Source organism: Oncorhynchus clarkii, chromosome 3 (genome assembly GCF_045791955.1).
Source record: "Oncorhynchus clarkii lewisi isolate Uvic-CL-2024 chromosome 3, UVic_Ocla_1.0, whole genome shotgun sequence".
NCBI classification, from domain to species: Eukaryota; Metazoa; Chordata; class Actinopteri; order Salmoniformes; family Salmonidae; genus Oncorhynchus; species Oncorhynchus clarkii.
The window spans coordinates 57,905,377-57,928,474 of NC_092149.1; the positions used below are offsets into that span (position 1 = coordinate 57,905,377).

Sequence of the window (23,098 nt, forward strand, 5' to 3'; positions counted from 1 at the left end):
TCATGAGACCTGCTTGACCAAACACTGCTTAAGCTTTACATGGCAGCATGTCTACAGAGCAGTCCAAGGCAGCAGCCATACTTTCTGACTGGGCCTTGAACACACTTCACACCTGCATAGAATCCTAGATGCTAAAATACCTACAAATGGAGATGTAGTATAACATCTCAAAAGCCTTGTGACGACCATGAAAAGCGCACAGAAAACAAGACACTTGTTTTCTTTTTAGATAAAATGTCAAGCATGAAAGTGAGTTTGTATCTTGGCAGCCAGTTGTTTTACGCCCCTGATACACACACACTCCTTTTATCATCGCTACTACCCCTGACACACACGCGCACGCGCACACACACACAGTCTCCTTTTATCATCGCTATTAGCAAATGTCAGTGCCAAGTGGCCGTGAAGTCGCCCTTAATGAGGACCTGATGCTGTTTGCGTCAGATAAGGTGAGGAGCCTAACTAACTGCCAAAGCAGATTAAGACCAGAAAAGAGGTAAACACTGAGGTGGACACACCAGTCACCTGGTTTATCCTCCTGTAGTACTTCAACAAGGAAGGCATGAGTACTATACCACAAATGCCTTTTCAGATGTAGTGTAGGACGGTGTATACATGGGCTATGTTGTTGTAGTTGAGAATGCCACCATAAGAATAACAAGATGTTCATTTACTCAAAACGTAGATTGGTACTACAGGAAGGGTAAACAGGAAATGAGCTACGTCAATTCTAATGGATGTGGATTGTCCTAGGTCAGAACACTTTGCCCCGCGGTGCCACCTTTGGAGTGACAGATGTGTGCAACCTCCATGTGACGTGGGAAAACGACCCCTTACTGCCACGACCGCCGGGCCCAGTGCGGGTCATTTGTCCCCTGTTCCCATTCTACACCGTTGATGGCGCTAGCCAGGCTGAGGTGAGGGGAACTGACAAGCGTTCAGTCCCCAGGGCACAGCTTTCCAGTCAAGTGGATCGGCAGGCTAGGGGATAAAAAAAAATCTAATAAATGACTTATGAATAGTCATTTGGTCTCCCGCTACCACTCCCAAACAATCTAGACCTCTCTTGGCTGGCTCTCCATCTCTAGCTCACAGCAAGCATCCAAATGCCTTTGATTACGCTGATAGCATTTGACCTTAAAAATCATGTTTTGACATACATGATAAGGGCGCTAACACAACGATGCCATGGTTAAGCACTGGTATAGCTCGCCGCAGCCTTAGCAGATCGTTTCGCCTTACCTAAATTACGATTCCAGTCTTCTAACTCCCGTTCCAAGTCCCCTGTGTAATGACCTTTGATTGTCATGGCAGGGCAGTAGCCTTAACTAGCTGAATAAGAGGAGAGAGGTGAGAGTACTGGTGCATCATTCTCTGACAATAAGAGCCGGGGGGACAGGGAGTGCGGTAGAGGGGGATGGGTGGGGGGGTGGGGGGGGCTGTGTGGTGGAAGCACAATGAGCCCAGTGTTACTGTGATGTGCTCACCATTGTTTCGCCCTCCTATTAGGTATCCCACTTCCGCCCAGGACAGGAACCAAGCTACCCATAGCTGCCTAGCTGCATGCCTGATATAGGCCAAGGACACAAAGACAGACACACTGACTGAATGAATCAGACTGGTCCAGATAACATTTGAAGACAAACTACTATAAAATAATATAATTAAAAGATACAAGGTGGATAAAGGTGGTGGATAATGGGAAAGAAGTGTTCTGAACCCAATGGGATTTCCTGGTTAAATAAAATATTGCTGATCCCAGTAATCCCAACATTTTCTAAAAGGTCCAAGCAGGATGATCTTGGCACACTTCCTGTTTCACCAACACCTGGTGCCAGAAGGATTTGTGTCTAAAGTCTTACGTTGTGTGAGGCTGTGCTGGCAGAGGAGTCAAGGTAAATACCACACATTCTGTACAAGGCCAGCTAGAAAATCTAAACATTTCAGAATGAGCAACTAGGAGTTATAGCAACATCAACATGTCACACGTGCGGAATGTAACAACAGCTCATGCTTTTTGCATTTTCGTAGCATTTCCTTCTTCTGGCTCACAGTTTTTCCTGTCAGCAAGGCAACATAGAGGAGAGCAACAGGGCCCATGGGGGGGAACACTATTATTTTTAACGCTAGGATTTTATGTCCTTATTTTATTTGGACCTGCGCCTACAGAACCCAGGTGGAGATAATTTCAAGGACAAGCTCCAAAAATGTGTTCTAACATCCAGCAAAGGACATGGGTGGCTAAGAGCATGTGACTCGCCCTCAAATGGTAGTTGTTACATATATGCTGCAAATTGTAGACATTTCTTCTTGTCTTACAATGGGGCTGAATATGTTGACTGAAAGTGGACCACATCCCTTCCTCAGTAGTACAATAGCAGCGTTTGGTCACAAAATGACAACAAACACACACACACACACGCACCATCCATATATGGTTATTTAACTAATGAATTCCCAAATCTGATTTGACTGGTGCCCAAGCCCTTTCACTTTGCCCTTGCATAAAAACACCACACAGAATTGGGACTCAGAGAAGTACAGGATGATCCGTTGGTAAGACCGCTTCAAGGCCCTTAAATCCTACTCATGACAAAATGAACAATTGATGGGAACAAGCAGGCAGACATCTGTCATGAAATATGCATGTCTGTAACACGTTACAACATACATACACGGTATATGAACCTGATGTTTTACCTTGCCTGTCCTCCTCTCTCCTTCCTGCATCACCCTGACGTGTGTCAACACCCAGACTAGATTGAGGTGACAATCGGAAGCGAGTCACGAGTCACCTGTCCCTCGTAGCGCTTGTCCACTTTGGGAACATTTCAGAGGGAGGGGATAAATTGTGCACACACTTGAAAAGTAGCAACTCATAGCATCACATGACAGATCCAACCTCTCTAACCCCCCCCCCCCCCGTGTCCCTTCAGACAGCTGGCTTCAACCAAGGTGTGGGTTTGGGAACCCCGATGAAATAACATTACTTAGAATTACCATGGGAATTACTGTAACAATACGGCTTAGTGCCCTGCTTGGAAGAATTAAGATCAGGTAGATATCTTCAAATGTAAAAATACATGTTTTAAATACTAATTCTATACCCATTTGTGTCTTTACTGGTTACCAATAAGTAGAATCTAGATTAAATAAAAAATAACCCAAAAGCTACTTCAAGTCACATCAAATGAACAACAGAAATACACTGTGAGTAAGTCTACCTGCTTCTGTGTTAGTAATTATGTGTACTACTTCTCTGGTAGAAAGTACAAGCCGGACGGTAAGGTCCATCCTGAGGAAAAGGGGGTCAGTTCGGGCTTCCTTGGACCCAGCAGGGTCTGGTAATAAACGCTGGTCCTTTTGTTCAGGCCACAGTTGGCAGGGGGGCGGAAAACAATACAGCATCTATAAGGCCTTCTCCCAAGGGAGGCTTGTACTAACTCTGTCCATTACATTCAACCTCAGCCTGGAGGAAAAAATGGGGTTGTGAACTACTTTAATGTTAAACACTATGATGGTGTTACCTTGTTGATATTCTTGTGAATGCTGAGTGATTCAGATTATACAAAACAATAGGTCTACTTGAAGTTGTTGATGTTCAATGTGCCTTGCCTTCAAATCATGTTTGATATTAACGGCAATTCAAATGGTATTCTTGTGACCGCTCTCCCAGAGTCTAATACTAAAACTTCAAGAATCTGCTATGATCACTTTGATCACTCTAGTTTGATGCCCTTGTCCTCCTCCATGAGATGGATGACCAGATAAGACCCTGTTCCCAGTCACTTCCTCCCGGGCTTAGACTAGGCTCCTTCCAGGGTTCCTCTCTAAACGCCAGGCTGCATGGTTCCCGATCTCCACGCTCCTCAGGCCTGACCCTAATCTGTGTTAGGCACCTCTGTGGGGGTCCCAGGTGTTGTTACAGCTGTGGTCACCCAGTGAAGAGGTGTGTGTGTGTGTGTGTGTGTGTGTGTGTGTGTGTGTGTGTGTGTGTGTGTGTGTGTGTGTGTGTGTGTGTGTGTGTGTGTGTGTGTGTGTGTGTGTCTGTGTGTGTCTGTGTGTGTGTGTGTGTGTTGAGGGGAGTTGTTGGGAGGCTGTTAAAGGCCCAAGGAAGTGGCCAGCTGATTAGAACCAGATGCCAGACAGATGGGATGAGGAGGGCGGCTACACATAGGTGTGACCCAAATAGAAGCACACTGTCGCCCATTCCTGACTCATGCAGGCATGGTTCTTCCTTTAGCCAGGCCCAACTTCACACCCCCATCTTTGCACATGGTCTCCTCCTTCTAGGGGACTGTTATGAATGTTACCATGGGGTCACAGAACTATTTGGGTGGGGTTGTGTGTGTGCGCGCGTGCGCATGTGCCTGTGTGTGTGTGCACGCGCACGCGCGTGTGTGTGTGTGTGCGCATGTGTGTGTGCGCGTGTGTGTGTGACAGGATAGGAGTAAATAGGCCAATAAATCGTTCTATTACGAGCCGATTACATCGAACATTCCCTGTCGCGTTCGCTGCCATTCAAAGATGTATCGCTCACCGACTGAAAAACCAGGAGGGCGAAGGGGGGATAAACACTTTGAAAACCAAAACCAGCCCGCTCCAGTCAGCCAGCGTGTAGACTAGGCCGGATGCCACAGGGACATTTTTAATCCTTTAATAGCAAGCCTTTACTGTTCCCTCTCGAGCCACACTCTAGGTGCACTCCAAAATAAGTGTTAGGAGGACCCTTTTATTTCCCCACACTCTTCCTCTCTTGATGCTTCCTCCACCAATTAGTCATTAAGCAAATCGTTCTCTTCAATTTCATCGGCCTCAACCCTTCTTCGGACTACAATTTTCTCAAGACTTGATCCTTTGATCCTAGGTGTGAAAAGGGGGGGCACTTTAACATAAATCTTAAAGGCTCAAGGAAAATGGAATTCTGTAACTCGAGAACATTGTCGTTTTCAACACTTTGTGTGCCATTGAACAACAGCGTGAAGAGGTGACGAGAGAATCTTGTTGACCACGGCTGTAGCATTATACTCACACAAACACACTGGCCCGGAGTAACAGACCAAAGAGTGTTGAACAATCACATTCCTTCAACCAATTCACTCTTCACTGGCAAAAGACTGAGAGAGTAAATAATCCTGTGGCTAGCTACCTATCAGCTCAATGTCCTTGATGAGATAAATAGCTTTTATATTCTCATAGTGCTCTCAAATTGAACATTGTGTCCCTTGCCTCTGTCAGAGCTCACTTCACTACTATCAGCACGTCTCTGAACCAGCCAGTCATGTTAGATCTTGTGGCATAGGTGTGGAACTGTCATATAAGCCGAGAAGTTGTATTAATATGCATTGTGAACTTGTTGTTCTAACAAGCCTTAAAATGTGAGAGCAACTGACTTCACCTCTCATTTCACTTCCTCGGATTTAAATGCTCCTACGTTAATAACAACCATATTATGAGATACGGTTTAACCCGTTTCTTTACGGAGCTCACTTATAGATACTGTATATAAACCCAAAGTCTAAATGTTCACTTACAACTCATATTGTTTTTATTTGGAGAATCATTCAGGCTCCCATAGGAATGTAGCATCATTAATAACGAAAAGTTGTAGTTCTAGACTGAAGTTCTGTACTAGGAAACACATTCCAGCATATTTATCAGGATGAATACATTTTCTCTTCTAAGTAATAATGAAAAACCTCAGAATTCCATTTGGTAGAATGTGTGCTCGGCCAAATGTTAACGTCTGGGAGCGCCACACAACATTAAAGTGAGCACAGTGAGAGAGAGAAGCCTTGTTTATACCTGGCGCTAGCATGCATCCTTGGTCCTGATCTTGTCCACATTCTGATTGGGCCCACATTTTCAGATATGCGTCTACACATGGTATTAAAATGTGTCTGTTATCTCTCCACTGTGTCCACCTTGTGACCACATTTCCTGGTCCCTTCTTGTATTCAAATTATTTGACTAATACTCTTTCAAAATCATATTTATTTATTTATTTTATGACACATTTTCATGACATAAGTTAATGGTGACACCTTGATGATTTTGGATGATTTTTTTTAATTGATAATTAAGATTTAAATGGTTTCACTGTCAAGATCCGTCTACACTTGTGAGATATCCAGACACACTGTGCGCCTTACTACCTCCGGAGGTGGTCAAGAAGATCTAATCACAATCAGATCACAATGTGTCTTCTGATCGTCTACACCTGTCTACAAATGTGGGCACAATCTGGATCTAGAAACAGTACAGGACAAGAAAAAATACACATGTTAGAACCAGGTATAAACAGCACTATAGAGAAAGAGAGAGAGAGAGAGAGAGAGAGAGAGAGAGAGAGAGACGTGAGGGAGGTTGAGATCTTTTCATTCCCCCAGGTGGAAAGATATAGTGTTGCGCTTGAGAGCGCCTGCTAAGGCAGGAAACTTTATTAGACTAGTTAAATATTAATTCTTCCACTCAAAGATGATCGAAAATATTGTTTTCATGTCATTTTGCTTTCAGGCCACCTGGCTTTCTATAACGGCATTCCAAAGAATTTGTAAACAGTCGTCAATATGAGACTATATTATTCTATAATGTATAAGTACTGCATTGCCTATGTACAGGTACAGTATATTAATTTAAGATACTAAAGATACAAGACTATTTATTCTAGAGTTGCTATTATTTAATTCAAAATAAAGTCTTCTAAAATGGTGGTTAAAAGGAGGAAGAGAGAAGTAGCCTTGGGGATATATATAAAAGGGTAAGAGGAGATACGGGAAGACAGTGCACTTTGAACAATGTACTATTTTAGTGACTACTGAGAAATGGAAGCAGAACCAACACCATATTGACAAGGTTAACAAATCCCCCAGAGTGTCAGCATTTTGCTTAGAATCAACAAAGTAGACAAGTTTCAAGGACACCTCTTAGTGTAAAAACCATCAACAGCCAGAGGAAATGTGTTTGTATGTGTGTATCATATGCTTCTCAGGGCGTGAAAATGTGTGTGTCTCATTTTGTTCCTTACCTGCTTTCCACAGACAGTCAAAGCCGAAGAAGAGCCGCACCGGAAAAGGAGAGTGAGAGAGAGAGAGAGAGAGAGAGAGGGAGAGAGAGAGAGAGAGAGAGAGAGAGAGAGAGAGGATAATGATCAATTTTGAGTTCATAATAATCACTGATAACACATAATTTTTCAAACATGAATTAAGAATGTGCTGGACATTAGAATATTCACCATATGTTGCCAAAACGACCCTATTTGTAAAGCTTTGTGCAAGAATTTCAAAGACTAAGTAGATTAGAAAAACGGACTACCGCTTATTACAGTGATTTTGATAATAACATCAATACAAACACAAACTTTTCAAAAACAACTATTGTATTATCTAAAGGACGTCTTGTAAAGCTGACTCCATTAGTCGTCCAAACTACCGCATATTGTTCAATGACATGTCCCATTCTATATCAGTCTACGGGGAGAATTCAGTTGCGTCTGAAATATTTCCAGACCTTTTTTTAATAATGGCCTTTTGTTTGTGTTGTTGTTGTACAGCATGCAGAGGCTCAAATAATTAGTTTAGTCAATTGACTTCAATGGTGACTGACTGGAGAGTCCACTCCACAGTAGACATATCCTGGTCTTAATGAATGATCTTCTGGTCTAGTGCACGTCCACATAAGATACATGGTAATTATTGTCTGGTATCGCTGGGATCAATTTGCATTTAACCTAGATTTCAACTAAGAGTGGATTGTGGCGCGTTGTTATCACACAGACATATGACAGGGAGAGAGCGGCAGCAATTATCAATGTGTAGCAATATTATTGTGACATCCCTTTCATTTGATTCAACATAATCCCAGAGAAGAAAACATCTAATCATTAGCATTTATGCCAACACATATTGGCAATATAATTTACAACTGGTACGATAACACCACCTAAAGTGGAAACTCAAACATCCCTATACAGATCTGCCCAACACCGTTCCTCCTCCTCCTCTCTCATCCTTACTCCAAAATGCATTAACCAAGCCATATATCACCATCTTCACATTTCATTTATACTCATGTCCCAGACGTGAAAACAAAGGAGCCTCCTGAGACGTGGGGCCCGACCTGCCCCCCTCCTCCACCCCTTCACCCCCACACCGCCCCACGACGGGCGGGCCCTGCCCAGTGGGTCACCTAGTTCTGCACGGGGGCTTGCTTTCCCAGGCTCATTACCAGACAGGAGACAGGGGGCTAGGGGAGGGAAGGAGGGAAGAAGGGAAGGAGGGAAGGAGTCTGCCCTGCATGGCCCTGCTGGGACGGGGACCATTACTTTCAGGTGAACTGGTTTACATGGGGACCAAACTCCCTATTCAGACATCCAGCCTGAGGAGCCCCCCGGCCTGGCCTGCCCTGGCCTCCACTCGCCAATGTAGGCTAGGCCTATGCCCCCTCCAAACCGACCATGCACACACACACACACACACGCACGCACGCACGCACGCACACGCGCGCGCGCGCACACACACACACACACGCACACACACACACACACACACACACACACACACACACACACACACACACACACACACACACACACACACAAAGATGACAGAGTCATGCACAACAGATACCCACACTCCTCCTCACCAATTTAGCCCTTAGGTTTGGTGTGCTCATTAAAAACAACACACTCCCAATTTACCAAGTAGGATGTTGAAGGCAGGGAGACATTGATTGACCTTGTTAACCTCAGTTGTATCTCAATGCATAAAAAAAGTTATTTAAATAATACCGTTTCCATTGCATTCATGGATACCTCATATCTAGCCATGCCCATTGCATTAAACAATGGTGGAGATACATTGTAACTGGTAAGAGAGAGAGAGCGAGAGAGAGAGAGAGAGAGGAGAAAGACAGAGAGAGAAAAACACTGTCAATGTCCTCTATTGAATCTCATCTCTTTGAGAGAGAGAGAGAGAGAGAGAGGCACAAACAGCCAACGAGTGAATACAAAGGGAGCCTTTCAAGTTCATCTGGACTGATGTAATAAAATTGACACATGGAGTCAGAGCTGGATTGTGGGGTGTCTGTTCTACCTAAACTCTCATTTCCAAAGCTCTGTCACCTCCCTTCACTGCAAATGAATCAATTACAGCCCAACCTAATCCTGTTAGAGCGATGAAATGACTGCATACCTCCCCGTAGGCAGGTGCTGCATGCCAGGCTCAAGGGCTTATTATTCAGACTAGACTATGTACTGTCATCATAAACCAGTGGTGTATAGCATTATGTGTTTGTCATTATGCAATCAAAATCATTCAAAATGTAAGCTACCTTTTTGTTGATCTGATTTTGAACAGAAAAGTGTATTTCTGAATATCACCGCACAACATTGTTGTGGAAGGATATGAATGTATGTTGATCTGAAATTGTCTAATGGATATAATAAATAGCATTTTCCAAGCAGAAACGGCTCCCTGACCTCTCTTTCCTTCCTTTCTTTAGAAGAGGCATTGCTCATACTGGTTCTTTTCACATCTCATCACTCCTTTATGCAAATCCTAACAAAGGGAGAGAAGCTTGTAAAACTGTAGCTTTATTGTCAGGTATAACTGTTTCTGTTAGTACTTTACAGGGCGAATAGGAGGGGACTGGGGGGGGGGGGGGGTAACTAACACTGCCTTATTGTTTACAGCCCACTGGTTGAGGGCCCTGGTTCTGCTACAGCACGTTTGCAAGGTACAATCCGTCTAGCGGGGGCTCCCGACATTCTGAAGCACCTTGTCAGATAACGCCTGACCCACACTGAGGAGTGCCTCTGGGGAAAATAATGAAACAAAACAATGACAGAGGGCTTGTGTGCAGCCAAGAGGAGAAACGGGAGGGAGGAGGGAGGGAACGAGAGAAAGAGAAGAGTGGGGGAGAATAGGAGCGCACCACAGCTAAGCCGCTCCTCCCCCCCCCCCTTCCCTCCATCATGGGTCGGCCCCTGCTCTGCTCACCCAGACCATTGTGCACCCAGGGGGCTTTGGAGATAAATGGCCGCATGTTAACCACGTTTGACGGGCTGCACAAAAGGGGACACCTCGGGTCCCATGACGCAACCTGTACACCCCGAACACCCCCCACCTCTACCCAAACATGAGGTACAGGGGACAGTGCCACCAAAGCACCCAATGAAGCGCGAAGAAAAGAGCACAACAATTTGTCACTGGGCTGTAAGGGCTTTGTGCTTTAAGAGTTGGCAGGGCAGGTTACATTGTAGGGTGGGGAGGGTTAGAGGTAGGCTTTTATAGGTAACACCTTTAATAACTAACACAATTATCACGCAAAATATAAATGGAAATAAAAGCAATCTCTTTGTGCTAAACTGTTTTCCATGTGATCGTAAATGACAAATGAGTCTGTTTGGATGTGTTGTCTCATTGAGGGCTGCTCAATTCAATACTTGTATTTTCTGGAACATATGTTGTTGTCCTATACTTAATGAGTCAAGTCCAAACCATTACAGATAGAACCATCACACAATGGAGAAAAACTGTTAGATTTACTGCCCATTTCACTGCATAAGCACGCTATTGGAACAAACAGATCTTATAAAGTTATCGTTGCCTTTTGAGGGCTACTCTCACAACAGGGGAACAAAAGCCTTTTAACAAGGTGTTTGTCACGTTGTGAATAAAATGGTACTTTGCAATCGTGCAGATTTAGATCAGAGTTCGAAATAGATCAGATAACACTGGGTTTTAAAATGTATCTACTCTACACCTCTTGTCCATTTAGGAAAAATTAGCAACCTTTAAATTGGGGACTACAGGAGGAGAATTAAATGGCTGTCACCCTAGCACCCACTCGCCACTTGGGGGGGGGGGGGTATAGTACTCGGCTGTAGTACTAACCTTTTCAGCTCTGTCACAGCTTTGATGCTTGACAGGACCCACAAAAGCACCTGCCCCATCCCCGGAGTGTTCGTTCAGCACCCCCCTCTCATTTTCTGTGACCTGGCCAGCATTCCTAACCATCAGGGGGTCCTTCCCATGGCTACCTTTACCCAGTCACCCCAAACCCCCCCCCGAGCTCTCATACAACCCACCCAGCCCTCGTAATCCCACTGCAAACACGGTTAGGCCTGCGCAAATGCAACGCGCGAGACTTCTCAGGCCTCAGCTAAAGGTGCACAACTGATTAGGCCCCATTGCGTGGGAACTAAGGAGAGAATCTGTGAAAGAAAAACTCATTGAAATGCATATGGGGACTTTCCCAAAACCTGGCCTGTGAAGTGTCATTTTGTGAGAGAGAGATTTCATGGCTGACAGGTCTGTGAAACAAGCGATGTAGGTTTTCGACTAATGATGATAAAAAAACGACAATATTTATGTTTTTCTTATAAATGTTTAAAAAATATGACCAATGGCAACTAAAAAGGTTTTTATAAACAGAGGAAATGGAAGTCATACCAAAAAAATGGCTCCTAATAATTACCTCTCATAGCAACAACAATGTCTGGCAAAGTTTGAGAGAGGACTTAAAAAAACGCACTATAATTTTCTGATGTAATGAATATGACCCTGCTAGAGTGCTGCGTTGCACCAGCCCAACCCAAACAGTGACAACACTTATATCCACACAGACAATGTCATCCCAGCACCCCTCCTTTCCTTTGTTCCCGGCTTAACAAAACTCAGCCGTCACGCCGTTTTAGCTCAATAAAGACCGTGGACAGCCGTAACCCCATCAGGCCCTGCTTGTCATATGCAAACCTCTGTGTGTGTGTGTGTGTGTGTGTGTGTGTGTGTGTGTGTGTGTGTGTGTGTGTGTGTGTGTGTGTGTGTGTGTGTGTGTGTGTGTGTGTGTGTGAGAGGGAGAGAGAGAGAGAGAGAGAGAGAGAGAGAGAGACAGACAGACAGACAGACAGACAATGTGTTAGGGCAAGAAAAAATCAAAGAAAGAGATTGGTAATGTGCGGTTGATGCAATTGTGCCATGCTTAATCTGTGAATGTGGTTTGTTTGAACAGATGCTTAATGTCAGAACTTGACATTGAGAGAATGCGAGATAAAGACAAACAAACTGCTGAAGGGGACAGCCAAGCTTAACATTGAAAGGTGTTTCTCATTGACCGGTGAAAAAGATTATGCTGGACCTGGCTATTATGTCAGACTCCATTTTATTATGTCAGACTCCATCTACCTATAAGACCACTTCCCTGTTCCTGTCTTGTTCAGGATGGTACAAACTCCTTCTGTGCCTTTTTGTTGTTCAGGAAAAAGATGAGCATTCAAGGGGAGGAGCTTTGCATGTGTAACAACAAGAAACTCTCCCCTTTCCTACCCAGTACACCCCACCCTCCTCTACCTCCTATCCCCGCCCAGCACTACAGTCGCTTGTCAGAGCAAAGCACTAATTGCCAACATGCCAGGCTGCCACCATAATACAAACGGGGGGTGCATTAAGCGTGGCTCGCTCATTTGCGAGGAGGACGGCTGAGAAGGTGCCGCACATGAATATTTCATTAAGTCTAATTGCACAGGATCACTCCTTTATGGTAAAACCAGAGTGAATGCAAGTCATTATGAGTGCAGCCCCCTGTACTGTAAAACTCCAAACGCAACATCACATTAAGATGCCCTGTGATTTGTCTGCTTAGAGGGTACGATAAGACGTGCCATCTGGATGAGTGGCACACACATGGCACTGCCAAGTCTCTTTAGTATACTATACACACACCACCCCAGTGATGGAAGAGAGAACCACACCTGCAAGCATTTCCCTCGGATGAATGACGCCGGAAATGACACACAGAATCAAAGATGTTGATCTGAAACTCTCACGCAACTGTCCATTTTACAAAACTTCTCCCTCATCACCTCTGAAGCCATAGCTCCCAACCATACGGCAAACAAACACCATAGCAGAGGTGAAAGAGTGCTCACCTTTCCTTCACATGAAACGGTGTCGGGCCACTTTGACAGGAATGCCCGTTCCTATACCCCTGAGTGGTTGGACGAACACTAGGAAGGGAATCATTTAGCCGTGGAATGTAAGGACAGGACATCCCCCTCAGATAAGACACGGGCAGCCTACGCCTGAGGTTGTGACTGAGCAGCTCAGAGTACGGAACTATCAGGAGGGAGGCCCACCATAGGGGCTGAGGCTCAACTCAGGCCTGGCTTCCATGAGTGATGAACTTCCTCATTACTTTAATTGCTAGATCTGTGACCAGGAAGTTGTGTCCTTTCATCCCTGACTGGGACCCCTGCTGATGTACCCTGAGGAGCACTACAGACGACCCAATAGGAGGACAGGACAGTGAACTGGTAGTTTTAACCTAACGCACAGAGAGAGAGGACCGCTGCATGGGAAACAAAGGCTGTCTCCAAACGAAGACAGGACAGGAGAGTGGATCCGAACAACGGGAAGAGGAGAGAAGGCGCTGGCTGGAGCCTTTCTGGCTGTCACATGAGGGGGTTTGGGAAAGGAGGGTAAGGGTGGAGGGAGCAGGATGGAGGGTGGATGCTGTCACCATGACTAATCCCTTCACCCAGTTGGCTGTGTTTGTTACCTGGGGAGGTGTCTGGGTGACATTTGGTAGTGACAGTGCCGGGAACGGCTACGGCTCAGAGGAGCCTCTGCCCCAGTCAGAGCCTATTTAAGGATCACATCACATCTACCCATCCTGATGTCTGCCCTTCCACCTCATAGTGGTGGACAACACTACCCAAAAGCTGATCATCAACGGGATTCAAGTGCATGGTGTTGTTGTTGTTTCTAACCCGGTTGCTGTCATGTAAATGGCCAGATATGTTTGAGTGGTGAGGTTAATCACCTTCCCACTACTCACGGCAGATATAGGTTGAAAGAGCGTTTAGAAAACAACACAAATGTAATTACAGTGATGTCAGTCTTTGAGATCTTTCCGTTGCTATAGTAGTAGGGGTCCTAAAGCATACAGATCTAGTTCAGAAGAGGGCTAACAGGGAGGACTGGAGAGAGACAGAGACTAATCTCCAAAATCAATCTATTTCTATTACTTCTACACAGAACAGTTGATCTTTATCACCGAAAACACGCCACAGGGGATATGCATCAGATACCACAAGCCAGATTCAGCCAATGTGTCTACTTCCAAGAGAGAACAGCACGTGTGTTTGTAAACTTTCCCACTCAGGTGACGACAATACAGTGGGCCAGAGACCCCGTATGTAAGCTTTAAGTCCTGGTTGTGTAGATCTGACCGGAGCACTCACTGACAGACAAACAGAACTCTCTGTGGGAGGCATTCACCCGTATGGGAGAGGTCTGGACCCACAGATGTCATGACACCTTAATCCACCGATCCGTTATTGATTGTTCCATGTGTGTGACCTTGCCCCGGGAGCTGCACCACACCGCGCCAATCAAGCCCACATATCCGTGTGAGGGATGCCGCATACGTGTGTCTGAAAATGTTGTCGTCTGGCTCAAACATGTTCAGTCGATATGTATACAGGCCTTGATCAGCGAGCACCTCATGCTCACTTAAAACAAATGAGCAAAAAAATGTCTAAAGCTGCTCAATTTAAAATAACCGGTTGAAAATGTGTAATAGTTCAGTAAGGTTATCATACAGAGCTCCCCTCTCCCCATCCCCCCACCCCTGATAGTTGCACTGAACCTTATTTCCATTCATTATCACGGGGACTGTTGTTTCTGTAGCCTGCAGTGACATACCTCATTATTGACCTTGGTAAATCCTAGCTGTTTAGGCTAAAGGCGATGTGGCGCCACAAAATGTCACGGGGGAACTCTGTATTCACTCATGAAGAAAATATGCACATGGTTACAGAGAGAAAAAAATACAATAACCCATGTCAGTCACCTTGAAATGCACCAACACTGTCAGGCACACAAATAACCAGCAGAATGTAACGCTTTAGCAGCCTGATTCGTATCCCTCAAAGTCAGTCAGTGCAGTGTGGCCCTATAGTACAAACTGTAGCAAGCAACACTCTCTGTGTCTCCGCCATTCCAGTCAGCAGCGTAGGGAGGCGTACTGTAGGTGTTCTGAAGCTGTCAAAGCGGGCTCTCTGTTCTGAAGACTTTTGTGCTTCTGACACAGTGATGAGCTTTGTTTGTACAGTTAGACGTCTTGGCATTTACAAGCAGGCAGGCAGGGCCCATGCATCTCAAAGAAGTACGGTAAAGAGAATGATGAGTGAGTGGGGGTGGGTGTGGGTGGGCACGGCAGGCAGGCAGGCAGCAGACACACTAATATGTACATGGCCTGTTCCTATTAGTCACCGGTGACGCGAGAGTAACTGCGCCCCCGGTGGCATTCTCTCCTGTCCCCCTCAGTAGTGACAGATGTTAGGAGGACAGGCAGGATAAAGCTGTAGCTGGAGTGGTGGTAGTGCAGGCCGGCTACGGAACGAGAGAGGTGGGAGAAGTGTATAGTGTTGCTGTGGATTAGTAAAGCAGGACTTAGGCTACTCCTCAATAATTCTATAGATCGCTCTCTTTCTCAAGACAGACAGGATACCAGATCATTTCATTAATATGATCAAAACAACATTTAACTTTGATCATACACAAATACAGACCAAACTGTACATCTATAAATAAATCACTGACTTTGGCCATTTGAACTGGGAGTGCATTAATATGGGAGTGAGTATGTTATTGGGTGTTTATAAGTGTGTAGTCAGGAGTCATTGGGGCCAAGTCAAAGAAAAAACGCTGGAGCATAGAGGCATCCGGCCAGCCCATCTCTCTGTCCCTGTATGTATAAAGAGTGAGGAGGGGGCAGTGGCTGCATAGAGACTTAACACGGCTCCCCAGGCCACCGGCACACTGGTTAATATAATGTCCCTGCCTCCGCCTGGCTACTTGGTGAAGCATTATCTCTCCTGCACCTCTCGGAACAAAGGCCCCCTTCTTCCCAAAGCAGGCCTGTCTCCTCCCCAATGTCCAAAGGTGTTTGGTGAAGTAAATCTGCCTAAATCCTGCACAGCTTGGGCTGGCAAAGGGAGGGAGGGAGGGAGGGAGGGAGGGAGGGAGGGAGGGAGGGAGGGAGGGAGGGAGGGAGGGAGGGAGGGAGGGAGGGAGGGAGGGAGGGAGGGAGGGAGGGAGGGAGGGAGGGGGTTGAATGAAGGTGAATGAAGGTAATCTCCTTTTCTTAACAAAAAATTAGGAATTCATATCACATGGTGTATTTTAAAGTTGCAGCATCCCACCCCCTTTCTCTCTCTCTTGCTCTGTTTCTATTTATCTCTCTCTTTCTGTCTGCCTCTGTGGATGTGTGATTCCTGACCTACGAAGCAGCAGGAGAAAAGAGAAGAGGCCTACCACAATGAAGTCTGTCTCGCTAGACAGCACCGCAAGACAAGTGTTTTGCCTCTGAATTGGGCTTTATGGATCTATTCAGGGTTATACAGTCAGTATTAAGGCCTTGGAGCACAAATCGCAAGCTCTATCTTTTAAATGTACAGAAATATGTATTATGAAGGTAGTTTGTTGTGAGTGGGTGAGGGATGGATGGGGCGGAGTGTGCAATGCAATGCAACACACAATGTGACTAGCACAACCAATGCACAGGGGAAAACAAAAACAAATCCCACCTGCCCCCAACTCTGTCATGCTGATTAAAATGGAATCTGAAAAGTCTCAGGCACTCGCAAGATTTATTTTACAGCCATAAAACAATCTGTTGCGTTCCCTCCCTCGCAACCATGCTCTCTCTATCCACACCCCTCACCTCTTCCTCTCTCTCCCTTTCCCTTTCCTTCTCTCTATCCTCCCTCTCTCACTTTCTCCCTGCTTACCACTCATCTCTCGCTCTCTATCTCCCTACACCACTCATCCCTCTCTCTCGCTCTCTCCCATTCAGCTGTGAATAGTCCAGGAATGGCATCCCGTAACCCTATCTGTCCACCAGTAGGACCCAGCCCTTGGGCTGAGTGGGAGGGCTATATAGGGCACGTAACCAGGGGAGGCCTGACAAACAGCCGGAGACACCTAAGTTATGTCGCTCAGTCACTACCCACCACCACCTTCTGTCCCTCTTTTCCATAATCGCTCTTTTTCATTCCCCCTCTCACTCTCACTCACTCTCTCGCTGTCTGCTTTCCATTTTTTCCTGAGCTCTTTTCATCTCGGGCTTTGGGATGCTGAATGCGAGAGCGGCCTGGCGGCGGTGAAAGGCCTGAATTGTGATTAAGAATGAGGAGAGGAGCTCCTTTTCTTTGTTCTGCCCTCAGGGGGTGTTTACTGAGGGGGAGGGAGGGGGGGAGCAAGGGAGGGAGGGAGGGAGGGGTGCGTAAGACATGGCGGAGCAGATATGAAAGGCATTCAGGTCAGCACTGATGTGAACGAGAGTGGTAATCATACCAAAGGCGTTGTGAAGGACCACCATAGCAGTGCCAGAGAGCTCTCGGACTGAGGATGTGTGTGTGTGTGTGTGTGTGTGTGTGTGTGTGTGTGTGTGTGTGTGTGTGTGTGTGTGTGTGTGTGTGTGTGTGTGTGTGTGTGTGTGTGTGTGTGTGTGTGTGTGTGTGTGTGTGTGTGTGTGCGTTCACGCATGCACATGAACACGTATGAGTGAGCTCATATGCCATTAGCCATAATAAGCTGACAGACACCGAATAAAAGTGAGAGAAAAAATGTCTGGTAAAAATCCAAACACAAACAGGAGGGCATTAGAAAAGGTATCTGTCTCCAGCAACTAGGACAATGGCACGTTTGTGAGAAATGTGGCATGAATGGTACAGCGGGCACCCTGACACTGCTCACTGCTGATGATAGGAGCATGTAAATGAGACACACTTCCAATGACAACCCATTGTCTTGAGACAGTTATGGACCCACTAGCCTACTGGCTACGACAGCTATACAAACCATGCCTTCCTTTGAATGTTGTAATAATCCAGAGAGGAACCACTGTATTTAACGTCTTATAACTAACTCTAAGTCGGGGTAGCAAGACCATAACAGAAGACACTGCTGGGACCTACTTTTCTGATTTAATCAAACAAGGTTTGTGTCCAGTTTATTAGGTATTTGATCATAGGCTAAATTATTTTGAAACCCTACACACTTTAGTCCACACATTTGGTTAATGGCGAGTGGCTTTGAAAGCTGAAATAGTGGCCATTTTCTTTTAAAGAAAAACAGAAAAAGAGACTATTTTAACTTTATTGGCTGGCGAGGTTGAGGGAGAGCTTTTGACAGCTGCGCTCACACAACCGAACGAGCCCTCACAGCTGGATGTGACGTAGGCCTATAGCACCAGAGGGGGGACTGCGAACTGCAACAAAGCTGCGCAGGCTGCGCGTATCGAGTTACACAGGGCCTAATGTGACCTCCCATTGGGACCCGAGAGTGGCAGAGTAGGGGGAGATGTGTGTGGGGAGGGGGGAGAAGAGAAGTATAGGCATAAACACAAGAAACTTTCATAGTGTATATATACATGCAACAGACAATATGTGGACAATTCCATCAAAGGGTTAATAGCATTTACATAATGATCGCGCATGTTTCGAATTAAAATATGAGGATCATGAAAAAAATCTATAATCAAACAAAAACACACCACCTCACAACCTGTATATTCTGGTGCTCCGTTTCTCGATTTGCGATAATAAAATGCATAGGTCAAATAACAAGACCCTTCAGGCCTTATAGATATTCCTATAGGAATAGTCTACTGTATCGGAGTGAAAGTTGGCCTCAGGCAAAAAAAGTATATTCAGGCACACATGAGTTGTAGTAGACTTTCAGTCTTATGAATTAAAAGTTGACATTCTGGATGACACACATTTACACCAGACCAAAACTGTGGGCCCACATGTCTTTTTGTTGTTGCCTTAAACCACACAATTAAAAGTCTTACATAGACAATATGGGCCTATCCAGCGGACTGTAAGGCAAACACAAGCATATTCAAAATAACTAATTGCATATGAAGATATAGGCTATAAAATTCGCCCACAAGGAAGAAGCAATCCGCGAAAAATGGGGAATGGGTGCGCAAACATTTCCTCAATAAAATGATCAATAATAAAAGTGAACATCTGGGAGGAGCAACAGTAACAGAAGGCCTCCGTTGTTGAGCCTCTGACGAGACGTAAGCCGGTAAAAAACGCTTCCAAACTATCTAAAGAGGTTGGTTAAATAAATGCGTTTACTCTTAAACAAATGTCAACTGGTCAACAATATTTTTTTCGTTATGTTTGCCCATATTGGCTGAATGGTCTTTGAAATTCAATCTATACCATTTCAATTTTAAAATTCACTTCTCATCTTGGTCCTTACAAACACCAAGGTGCAGTTAGAGAGCAGCAATACTTCACTCTATTTGCCTTTGTTGATCAGAAACGTGCTTGAGAGCAGTAAAGACCCTGAACAACCTACTGATTTCACTCAATCAATGAACGAATAAAAACGAATAACCAGGAGTAGTCGACTGAAAATTGTTCAAAAAACAATGTCATTTAAATGCAAAGATTTATTTAAAAAATATATGTTTACAATAGCCTACGTCTACGTCTACAACAAACAAACAAATAGAACAAGACACTGTGATAATTAACACCAAACATGTAATAGCATGTGATATTAAAGTAACAACAAAACCGACTTCAGTTCAACATTGACATTAAATCAAACTTTACATAACACACATGGCTGAAACGTCAAAGGGATGCCCTCCTCGCAAAATCCCTGTCACAACTCCTAGGCTACACAAAACTCAGGAGTTTTTTATATCCCATTTTATCTGTTGCTTTCCCCCTAACATAACCGCTAAAAACGAAAATAAACGTTGTAACACATAACTAAATTCTCAAGTAACTGTTCGATAATAACAGAAATGCACTCGGATACTTTTGTGTGATACAGTCTGTGAGCTTGCCTATGAGTTGTGTTGCGTTTAGTGCTGCAGCCTTTGTGACGCGCCGCATCAGAACAAACAACAAATGTAACATTCAGAAACTGTGACTCTTACATATAATGACCATTTCAAGACCTTTATCTCCAATTTGACAACCTATAATAACTAATACGTGGTAAGTGTCTGTAAAGACACCAAGTCACTTCTGAATGGCAATAATGGCACAACACATCACAATACACACAGCACAACACAATATACACAGCAATGAAACAGCGTTGAATAAACGTGAGATAAAGCCCATTTCCTTCATAACCACACAAACGTTACCAAAACAATGCAATTTCTACATAATCCACAGGTTTTCCCAACATTTCCAGTTCATAGCCTACGAGAAGCGCTCCTACCCATATAACGGTTTTCCTGCATGTCTGCTAGATAATGGCACTATCTCGCTGAACCGCTTTTCGAGCCTCATTCTGAAGTTCATTTCTCACACAGTCCAGACTTTTGATAGTCTACTTTAGTGTTCATAATCTCATTCAAAATAAACATTCAAATGCTTTTCATACTGATTAAATCCAAAACTACAACAGCATGTAGGCTACTTTTACGCAGCCTACCCTCTTCACAACGCTTACACTGAATGTAGCCTAATTGCACTGTGGAAGGAGACAGCGCGCGGGATGTCCCGCATATGACTGGTGGCAAAACATACAAATGTTCCAGAACTGTCCTTTTATTTTACTTTGAAAATGTTCTTACCGTTCTTTCTTTGTGGGTTGGATTGTTTTCGCCTCTTACACCGGGGACCCTCCGCCATGATCTCCTGCTTCATTGATAAGACGAGTAGGCTAGGTCAGATGGCATGCGCTCCGCATGGGCTCGGCTCCTTCAATCAGCAGCACACAGGCAGGCTCTGGTTGGTATCTAATAACCAAACAAAACGGCGACAAATGTTGGGACAAGATGACTGTATGGATCCTGTTCAACCACAGGGGCACGACATATAAAAGTTACAATTCACTCTAAAGTCTTCAATGAAACTCCATATGTGTAAAGAAAGAGTCCAGGAGAGTGATATTGAGTAGGATCGTAGGCTACTGCGTCCGCCGTCGCCTGATCTGTTGATATGTCTCTAATCCGGCAGAGCGTCAATGAACCGAGCAGAAGGAGGAGGACAGACAGACAGGCAGACACATTCGATAGTTTACAAGGATGACTGAAAGCTAAGGCATACATTACCACTAAGGTCGATTATTGTATGAAGTTAAAAAAATAGGTGTACCTTTTTGTTTAAGTTTACTGAACTTTCACATAAACTTGAGCCTTGTTGATGACGTTTAGGGATTGTGACGGCTTCCCCTACTGTCAGTCAAAAGCGACTTTGCTGTCATCTCCAAACTGAAATCTATCCCATTGGTTCAGTTTTTAATCACTAAAATGTCAAACTTAACCAAATAACTATAAGCCATAATATGTTACATCCTTTTCTCGCCCATAGGTCATCTCAGTCATTTAGAGTTTAGTTTCCCTTTTTTGCAAGCAATGTTTATGAGTGTTAATATTCTGTAAAAAGCCAATCATTTTGATAGGCCATTCATGATAAAGATTCAGCAAGAAAAAAACGTGCTAAATTGTGCAATCTTAAAATGTGGGGAAATAGACAAACTTCCCTTTTATAAGAAATTAATGTTAAGATGTATTTTATCTACCATCCAAACTGATTGATAAAAATGAGAATCAGCCTGTCCATGGCCCACATTCAAATGTTGTGTAAAATGTAGGGACGTGGTGTTAGTGGAGTTTGTATTAAAACGGTAGCGAAGCGAAGGAGAAAACAAACACACACACAGTCACCAACATTTACACGACAACACACGGAATAGGCTACTGCCCCACATGGAAAAGCTTTATATTGTACATTTACGAGGAAAATCAATTGAAGTAGAATGGTTGAAACACAGCCCAGACGAGGATCTCCTAGTTTAAAGATTTAAATGTGGAGATGTTGCCACCGCATCGCATTTTTTTCACAAGGCTTTGGCATTTGCACCAGTAGTGAACACACACATAGGCTACAACACACACAATAGTGCGGATGTCTGTGGTCACTGCACAAACCCCAGCTACGCAGAATAGGAGATGTTAACATTTGGAATGTGGATTAAAAAAAACAATGTTGCTCCATCTAATAGAAGGCTATACATAAAATGTACAAATAAGATGGATGGCAAACCAACGGGAATAGCCTACGTCCGTTTCCTACCGAAAGGAATAGGAACGAATAACATCGAATCCATTTCGATTCCCCGGAAAGGACACCGGGAATATGATAGCATCAGAGTACAGTTGACGCAGGTACCTACAGCGCTCTACCCACTCCTGGAGCAGCACGGACCTTTCTCACCTGCTCAGGTAAGTGGTCCAACTTTTATAATTGCGCAACAGCGCACGGATACCTGAGGTACCTGCATGCCATAGCTACCTCAACCACATAGATGTTGAAGTTTCACAGTCAGAAACTGATGTAAAAATGACAATGTGGTAAAATACACCTACCAGAGTGTCAGTGTGATCCTTCAAACAGCTGGTTAGAAGACAGAACGTCAAAGAGAAATGGTAAAGTGGTGCGTCGTGGATCCAAAGAAAATAACTGGGAATAAGCCTTGAAAATAGCTTGACGAGGGACCGTTATTCCTGATGGGCAGGTTAGGACTGATCTCTTACAGCCACTTCACGAAACAGACCTGGGGACGCGCACTGACGTGTTACGCCTCTTCTAATGACATTTTTTCGCTCTCTTTCTTTTCCTGCAATGTAGAAGGCGCCGGACCCCTTAACACGCCACCTATCTTCACGCGGAGGGATAATTGAGGAGTATGTGTGTGAGCGTCGTTTGGAGAAGAACGTGATCAAATTGTTGTCTCCCTTGAGATTACATTTATCATTTGTAGGCTATGCTTTGAGTCAAAGGTTAGAGGAATTACCCACGAAGCAGACTTCCAATAGCGACATCACAAATTAAATAAAACAGCACTGTAATTGCAGTGAGAGAGAAGATCTTTATAATTCGGCGACAGGCACTGTCCATACTGGCATATGAGTAAAATCTGTGAAAGGAGCGCCGAAGTACCTGATTGGAGCGCACAGGTAGTTTACCTGTACATATAGTTAGTTCCCTTCCTGCGTGTATCCAGAGGCGCAACAGCGGATAGGTAGCCGACCTCTGCCTTTT

The 23,098-nt window shown here is 44.6% G+C and overlaps 1 protein-coding gene across 3 annotated transcripts in view; it reads right to left on the reverse strand.

The window, feature by feature from the left end:
• LOC139399652 (zinc finger E-box binding homeobox 2a) overlaps positions 1–22,652 on the reverse strand; it is a 48,210-nt gene extending 25,558 nt beyond the window's left edge. For 2 of the 3 annotated variants that reach the window (XM_071144979.1, XM_071144977.1), the window contains exons 1-2: positions 22,423–22,652; positions 20,626–20,790 (exon numbers count right to left, since the gene is read on the reverse strand). In XM_071144979.1, coding sequence (XP_071001080.1) covers positions 20,626–20,698 — 73 coding nt within the window. In that variant the 5' untranslated portion in view covers positions 20,699–20,790; positions 22,423–22,652. Of the gene's footprint in view, positions 1–20,267; positions 20,321–20,625; positions 20,791–22,422 lie in introns of those variants that run through there. The other variant, XM_071144978.1, reaches the window with a different exon arrangement.
• Between the last annotated feature and the right edge of the window lie 446 nt (positions 22,653–23,098).